Genomic DNA, 8,183 nt, shown 5'->3' on the forward strand with positions numbered 1-8,183 from the left:
CGCCCTCCCAGCCTCAGGTGAAAGTCTCACCACTCAAAAAAGGGGCCCCTACCTTCACCCCGCAGCAGCATCAGCATCAGTAAGAGCATCATCATTATCACATCACATCACCTGCGCTGTACCCCGCGATACCAACCCCCAACCAATTCCTCGCGCTTCCCACGCAAACGCAGAACTAAGTACCTCTCTCTTCTCTAGTTCCCCTACGCACTCCAAGCCCTACCCTCCGTCCTCGCCACTCAATGGGATGACCCCAACTTCACCCCCTACCGGGATGCCTTCCCGGCCTCGCACCGCACCAGTCCTCAAGCCCTCCAATCCCACGTCGAGGACCTCATGTCGCGGGACGTAAAAATCGCCTACCTGAAATCCCTCCAAGGATACCTATGGACCCAAGGCTACGCATCCGGCTCACTACGCTGCCCGCTCTTCCCAGACGTGGCGCCGTCCATGAAGAAATGGCACGCCGCAGGAATAACCATCATCATATACTCGTCCGGCTCTGTGGCCGCGCAGAAGCTGCTTTTCCAGTACACTAATGCGGAGCCTACACCGGATCTCCGATCGCTGATTAGCGACTATTTCGATACCGTGAATGCGGGTGTTAAATCGGATAAGGAGAGTTATGAGAAGATCGCTAAGACGAGAGACGTCCATATTGGGAAGTGGCTGTTTTTGAGCGATAATGTGAAGGAGGTGCAGGCTGCGAAGGGGGCGGGTATGAAGAGCTTTGTGGTGGTTAGGGAGGGGAATGTGCCGTTGAGTGGGGACGAGAGGGAGGGGAATATTTTGGTGGGGAGCTTTGAGGAGGTTAAGCTTAAGGGGGAGGTGTAGGAGGGCTCTGTAATGAGGCTCGCCTGCTTCATATTCTGGGTTTTGTCACTATAATCTCACAATAGAAGAAATCAAAACACAATATACAAACACTCGCTCTCTTGCCGTCTATTATGAACTCCCTAAAGACCACACACCTAGACCATACAACAAAGCACACTCTACACCCCTTTCTTATTCTCTTACTCTACATATCCCACCTCTCTCTCTCCTAACAGCTCCCCCTCTAACCCCCTATCCAATCTATAACCAAAAACCCAACACACAATGCCACTAAAATTCAGCTATAAAACCACCTCCTACCAACGCCCATCTAACACAAACACCCCTATAAAGTCTCATAGGTGGTTCCTCTACCATAACCTAAGAAGTAGCCTCGCCATATCAAAACATTATTAATACTCCATCCACACTCCCCCACAATCCCCAGCGTATATATTATTATATGATATAATTAATGTGCTCGATGCCTTATAACGTAGAATTATAGATTTATCTATAATGGCACACAGAGGACTAGTTTAGGATCATCAAGGGCTACAGAAGTGGCAATCAACGTAGATGATGATGTATTAGTCTTGAAAGTGGAAGTATATGCGGCTAGGGAATATGGAGTATGATTGACCGATCCACCTTCTTATTTGAAGCGGGCGATGCGTAAATTGCTCGTAAGTAATAAAATACACCTGTGTATTAGGATAGAAGTATACTTTACGTATAATAATACTCTTTCAGGGTCCGAGGACATCCATCCTTATACCATAGTCTGGTTCCTTCTCCTTCTTAAGCTATATTTTATTTACTTAAAAGAGGAAGGAGACTGCTTTAGCACACGATTTATTCGGGTCAAGATGCAAATATCCATCAAGTCTCTTTCCTAGCATATTACCACAATTGAGAAAGTGGGGATATGAGTGGAGTTTCGTATTCACTTAAAAGTATGAATACAACCCAATGCATTCAAAATATCTCCTACCGCCGCCTTATTCAATGACTCAGAGCCCTTCGCCCCTTAAATATATGAGATGGATAACAAAAGCTCAACATCGAAACGTTCTTTCCCCGCTTGGGAAGTGTGATATAATACACGGCAGAAGACATCTCCTATCGCCTGATGCTCATAACCCTTTCAGGAAAAGAGTGCGGAATAAGTTAAAATTCCTTTCCTCTTATCTATGCATTGGATACCCGTCCATAATAAAAGCTATATATACCATCAGGGACGCGGAGATTTAACAATGGCGTTGTAGAGGTTCGCTATCAGGTACATATTATAGATCGAATTGGGCGGGATAATGGAAGAAGCACAATGTGAAAATTGCGGATGAGAATTTAGTCGTGAAGGTTAAGTTTATATAGATGCATCCCTCCAAGGGGAATAGGAAAATGCGTTGCTAACTTCATTGCTGATTATAATGAGAATAAATGGCTGGTAAGCTGTCATGTATATAAAAACGTAACAATGCAAATATGTTCCCAAACGCTCAGTATATATATAAATATGTGATTATCGCTTCAAATGCAAGTAAACAAACCACCGCCCATAGGTATTACCATGTGCCACAACTATCAATTTCATGCTACTTCCGTATTAAACCCGCTTCCAAACATAAATTTCCTACTCAGTGCCAATCAGGCTCTTCGGCAAGAAAGCCCATACCGTGCCCACGGCAGCCATGACGGAGCAAACGCCAATCAAAAAGTAATCAAGCATCCTCTCACTAGTACTGATCTCTTTCCCAAAGATCTTGACGTAGAATAGGAGCGGTAGTATAATACAGATGGCGAAGCAGAGCGCAGATCCCATGAACGCCATTATGCTATCGAAGTGGGGGAATAGGATGGATATAACCACGAATACGACGATGACGAAGATACGCAATGCGATTTTGAGCGCTTTAACGGACCAAGCTAATGGTTCAGATGTTGGTCGCCGGTTTAGACCGGTGAGGACTTCAATGGTGGAGTAGATGGGGCGAGCATTGAGAGGGAGTTTGGTGAGCGGTATTATGGCGATGAAGATGGTCAAGAGGACGGATAGCGCGTGTGGGTACCCGGGAGTTCCAATTAAGTTTGACGTTATTTCATCCATAACCCCATCTCCGAACATGAGGTAGCCGGCTACAGCAGTGAGGCAGTCTAGGAGGTACTGAGGTTGGATTAGCATCGGATACGAAACTGGGCATCTACGACTTACTGTGAAGCTGAATGTGACCCGAACTGCCCGCTTAAATTTGTAAGGATGACGCATGTCTCGATATATATTAGGGAAGACGGAATGTCCACCCCAGGGAGACATGAGCAACCCAAATGATATCGGCAGGGTGAGCCAGTTCTGTGGAAATAGGTGGGTTTCTGCTGGCTCACGCAGGGAGCCAGGGGCGTTTGGCTTTATGAAGCCGTCGATGAAAATGATTAGGACGACTAAATGATCTTAGTAAGGTGAATAGCAATGATAATTTAAATGTATGGATTATGTTATGGCTCCGCCCCTAAAATTTGGCTAAGCAACGGACGTAAAGATCAATGGGCAGACGAGCTCATGCCACAACATGGAGGATATTCCAATTGCCCTCGAATGCCCCTAGACAAGCCATAGTTATGAGCTCGATTTGGCATATTTGGAAACATTGTTTCTTGGGTGGTCCGTGGCATAGATAATCAATAGTTATGGCACCTAGGAGGATGTGCCCGCGGCCCGGGCTATTTCTTGATTTTTCTGGAGAATAACAATAAGGGAGAAAATGTATAAACTTACTGGAAAAGCATGAAAAAATTCCAATGACGCTGGTAACGCTAAGCAACCTGAGAGGCAGGAAATTCAGGGGTATCATAAGAAGACCACACAGTACCTTCCACTGAGTTATACCAATCGCGGGGACCAGCAAATTCAGGGTGTCTGCAAATAGAACTATCAGCGCAACGCATGCTGCCAATAGCTCCAACATAAATAGCACACTAGTTGCTATCCGGGCTCTATGTCCATAGCTGACGAAGGCTAAGTCGGCAAATGTGATGAGACTCGCGTCGACATCCATACATTTGGCCAATATCCCTGCAGTATATGCTGTGACGACAGCAGATAGAAATAGAAATCCCATCCCACACAGCCAACCAGCATATTTTATGCCCATTGGGAGACTCAAAAGCCCTACGCCGATAAGGACGTTGGTGGAGTTGAAAATCGTTTGGGGCAGAGTCGATCGACCGGCAATAACAAGGACTTTTTTGCCATCCTGCTCAACTGCTTTAAGCACCAGAGGCTCACGTTCGCCTTCACTTAACTGCGTTGCAGCAGCTTCTTGTTGTCTCCATAATTCGGCAGCCCGGTTCATCGACGGTTCATCGAGAACGGACTGCATTGTTCCATATGAAGTTCCATAACTTCCTGCAAGGTTCGGGCCCATACCAAAGATAGACTGGCTACCCCTCACGCTTCCCTGGTTGCTAGGCCTATCACTGCCAAGTACCCCAGCTGACTCCTTGTGAAGCAAAGGCTGCGATGGATGGGCTTCATTTTCGGGGGCGATTGATTCATCATCGATAGCATTCTCCGGAGCCCCAGAAGCTTCAAGATGTGCTCCGATTAAGGAATGTCGAGGGAGGCGGCTATGTTCCGGATCTTGTCTTCTATAGTCTATAGTCTCATCATGCCCGTCCGCGGCTTCGTTGTCGGCATAAACAAAAGATTGATGTTGAGGTGCGACTTCTGGGAAGCCTGCTGCTCGGGTCCAGCTTCTGGCAAAGTTCTCGATACTAGAGTATATTAGAATAGGTCTCATGAGAGAGGAGTTCGAAGGAGCAAGAGGTATGTTAGGAAAATGAAAATACAAAAACGTACCTGTTCACCCCTCCTACTTGCGCAAGACCATTCAAACGGAGAGCTATCGAAGACCTGGAGCTTAGTTAGTATGCGGCCAAACAACCACTACCTTTGGAACCCCATTACCTTCGTCTCTGGATGGGACGCGTACCATTTCCCGGCGCGTCCAACTGGGCACCAGAAGTACGAGGGGATACGTCCTCCTGCTCGCTGAACCGCAAGCTTCGACCTCCGGCAGAGCCTACAGAGCCTCTGTCCGAATGGGAGGTCCCATACTGGTATTCGTCCCAATTTGTTGGGTTCCGAGGCATGATAGCACCTGGGACAGATACATCCAGTTAATCGGAGGTGTAGATTCTTGCCAGACAATGAACCGCAGATGAACGAGGAATTGTCAAGCTTAAAGTGTCTTAATAAACGGGCAGAGATGCGTCAAGGACAAAACAAATGAGTTGAGAGGCATTGGCAGGAAGAGGAGGACCCGTGACGGATTTGCAAGTGCCCTGTAGTTCCAGGTTCCAGGTTCCAAGACTCCAAGCATCATCGCGCCGGCGGGGCACTGCTGCTATGCTCTTATCGTGATAGACATGTCACGTTTATTGGTCAATTCGCCACCAACGCCACATTATCAGTACGAAATAAATTAACTACTATCGGCATTTTGGCAGACGGTTGATAAAGAATCATAGTAGGAGCTACGCTATCGGGAAACTGCGGGATGGACGTATATTCTAAAAATAATTTGTCGTAGTTCCAAGCCCATTCTATGACTATATACTAAATCATTTGCAGGCCGAAAACCGACTCTCCAAATCTCTTGCTATTGTACGGAGCATGTACATAGCTTTCCCGCCCACTTTCAGCACTTGATTGGGCGGGCTTCTAGACCTTGGTGTTTGGCGTTCTCAGTAGGCTGCTACCCTATCGGTAGAATGCCAATTTCATCCCCAGAATTAGACCTCACTTCAAGACTATCGCAAAATTGTTCCGGTCCTGTCCTGCCCGAATTTCTTGCTTTTTGAAGCCGAAATTCCGCTTTACGGTCGGCGTCCCCATCTTCCACAGATAATACACAAGCTTGTTCGAAAGTTTCTTCTGGACCCTGACGAATCCCAGAGCCTCCATAATAGCTTCTAGCCGTCCTTCGTCCATGTACCGCGAGTTTGTTACGCAAGAGGCAGGCAAGACAAGGAAAAGGCAAGGCAAGAAGTCTTCAAGTCCTTCACTGTACTTTCTGCTCCTCAAGAATTGGATAGTCCGAAGTAGCATCGCTCCCCGACCCACAGCATCTGGAACGAAGTTGACAACGAGAGAGAGGCTGATGATATCGAAACACTCATCCTGATCGCGTGGAAGAGGCCGTTCCATAAAATCCTGCTGCTTGATTCCTTGGGCCTGGCTGTTCAAATCGATTCTTTCCACCTCAAACAAGCGGCTCTTCGAACAAGCATTCGTGAGACTTAAAGCCCCAACCTCCAATAGACGCAGTGACTCCCCATCCCCAGCCTGCTTTTTTAACGTTGGTACAATCGGCTTCAACCATTCCATTAGAATCCTTGAGCTATCTCCTCCTCTGTCATTGCCCTGGCCGGTTAAGCTTGCTTTTTGGTAAGCTTCAAGACCCCCATTCAGCTCAATTTGCTTCGCAATAGCTTCCGCTTTTGCATCGTCGCCCTTTGCGAGAGCTTTCGCCCTATCCTTTTCAAGAGTATGATGAGTCCGGATGAGTGCTCTCGTGGCTTTGCTGGATATTGACCGGACGGGTTTGACGGTAGGAGGACGACCAGAAGATATTGATTTCAGCTTGGTCTTTTTCTTCTTAGTGGCCATATTTGGAGAGGCGACATGTTGCAACCCAAGGGTAGATATTGCGTTGCGGAATCCGAGGAAAATTCCGAGCTCGAAGTTCTAGACACAGCTTGGTGCACGTGACATATTATCGTAACTTTTGCGATGCGCTAGGAATTAAGCGAGAAGGGCTTCGGTTCCCACAAAGTTTTGACCTTGACTGAAATATTTCCAGCGAAAATACTCCGGCCAGTTAATCTTCACGACAACCTCGACAACATCTTCGACATGGCTCCCAAGGAACAACAAAAGAAAGGTACAATGCCCTTTCTAACGAATTTCTGCCCTCCTCATTGAAGCGCCATGTTGTCGGAATTCGTCCTGCACGTTTTGGGTTCCGAAATTCTCGGTCCATAATCCGATCAACATGCGCCAGCTTTGTGGAGGGGTTTTGCGCACCAGCAGCAGCAGATATTGCGAGTTCTTCAAGAGCGATTGCTGATGCGTAAGTTTTTACAGGTGTCGCCGCCAAAGGCAAGGGTAGCAAGCAAGCCAACGCTGCTGCGAAGTCCGCACTCAAGGGCGTAAGTTTTTTGTAACCTCAATTTTTTGATATAGTCTGGTTCTAATGTCTATCAGGGCTTCTCCCACAAGGTCCGCAAGGTCCGCAAGTCGACCACCTTCCACCGACCCAAGACCCTCGTCCTCTCCCGCTCGCCCAAATACCCACGCAAGTCGATCCCTCACGCACCTCGTCTTGATGAGCACAAGGTTATCATCCACCCTCTCAACACCGAGAGTGCGATGAAGAAGATTGAGGAGAACAACACCCTCGTCTTCATCGTCGATGTCAAGGCCAACAAGAGACAAATCAAGGAGGCATTGAAGAAGCTTTATGACATCGATACCGTCAAGATCAACACTCTTATCCGGTATGTGGAAATTGTAGCATTTATATATGTGACCAAGCTAACACCTTTAAAAGACCTGACGGCTTAAAGAAGGCCTTTGCCCGCCTGACACCAGATGTTGACGCCCTTGACATTGCTGCCACCAAGCTTGCCATCGTCTAAACGATTCAGGTTGAAAATTTGGGGCTTGTCTTGATGATTGAGGGATTGTGACATGGGTATGAATTTTCCACGGCAGCTTTTCGTGGCTACGAAATCCGCGGTTGGCGCTTGCATTCCAAAGGCGTAAATGAGATACATATCAATGAAAATTGCGCAAAAGTGCTCTCGATACTCAATCTTAAGATATCTCTAAAATTTGGTCTAGCTAATGTGATGTCCATCCCATGCCAGTTATTTCTATCATAATACAGGCTGTAAGAGTGAAGTCCCACGCCCATTCTCAATCAACATCCTTATAGCCAGCCATTCCTCATGAACCGTGCCATAATCATACAGTATAATAATACAATCCCCTCAACCACAGCTTAGGTATCCCAGCACATCCACATCCACTCCCAATTCTGCCACCAGATCTCCCCATATCAACCCCTACACTATTGACTCCCCCTCATCTTATCCAAATGCTTAATAACCGTAAAATTCGCATCCAGGAACCGATCCACACAATTCTGCGCACAGCTCTCCTCGCTCTTATCCAGCTTCCCACTGCGAATCGTGCCCGTTACGCACTTCTTCCAGCATACATCCGTGAGCGAGTGGACAGCTATATACACACATGGCACCATTAGCAAATCTATCAATCTCTCGCTCTCTCTCTCTCTCTC

The 8,183-nt window shown here is 47.1% G+C and overlaps 4 protein-coding genes across 4 annotated transcripts; 2 read left to right on the forward strand and 2 right to left on the reverse strand.

The window, feature by feature from the left end:
* Positions 1–336: 336 nt before the first annotated feature.
* BP5553_07091 (uncharacterized protein) lies at positions 337–834 on the forward strand (the record flags this gene model as incomplete). The annotated part of the gene is made up of 1 exon (XM_032015714.1): positions 337–834. One exon carries the CDS (start codon positions 337–339, stop codon positions 832–834), a length of 498 nt encoding a protein of 165 aa, XP_031867983.1.
* A 1,618-nt stretch (positions 835–2,452) lies between these two features.
* On the reverse strand, positions 2,453–4,968 carry BP5553_07092 (uncharacterized protein; the record flags this gene model as incomplete). The annotated part of the gene is made up of 5 exons (XM_032015715.1): positions 2,453–2,983; positions 3,032–3,258; positions 3,704–4,590; positions 4,676–4,729; positions 4,784–4,968. The coding sequence occupies 5 exons, from the start codon at positions 4,966–4,968 to the stop codon at positions 2,453–2,455; spliced, it is 1,884 nt and encodes a 627-aa protein (XP_031867984.1).
* Positions 4,969–5,617: 649 nt separating this feature from the next.
* BP5553_07093 (25S rRNA adenine-N(1) methyltransferase) lies at positions 5,618–6,487 on the reverse strand (the record flags this gene model as incomplete). Its single annotated transcript, XM_032015716.1, has 1 exon — positions 5,618–6,487. One exon carries the CDS (start codon positions 6,485–6,487, stop codon positions 5,618–5,620), a length of 870 nt encoding a protein of 289 aa, XP_031867985.1.
* A 246-nt stretch (positions 6,488–6,733) lies between these two features.
* On the forward strand, positions 6,734–7,518 carry BP5553_07094 (putative 60s ribosomal protein L23; the record flags this gene model as incomplete). Its single annotated transcript, XM_032015717.1, has 4 exons — positions 6,734–6,761; positions 6,965–7,029; positions 7,085–7,377; positions 7,431–7,518. The coding sequence occupies 4 exons, from the start codon at positions 6,734–6,736 to the stop codon at positions 7,516–7,518; spliced, it is 474 nt and encodes a 157-aa protein (XP_031867986.1).
* Positions 7,519–8,183: the final 665 nt, after the last annotated feature.

This window comes from Venustampulla echinocandica (assembly GCF_003357145.1).
Source record: "Venustampulla echinocandica strain BP 5553 chromosome Unknown scaffold_5, whole genome shotgun sequence".
NCBI classification, from domain to species: domain Eukaryota; kingdom Fungi; phylum Ascomycota; class Leotiomycetes; order Helotiales; family Pleuroascaceae; genus Venustampulla; species Venustampulla echinocandica.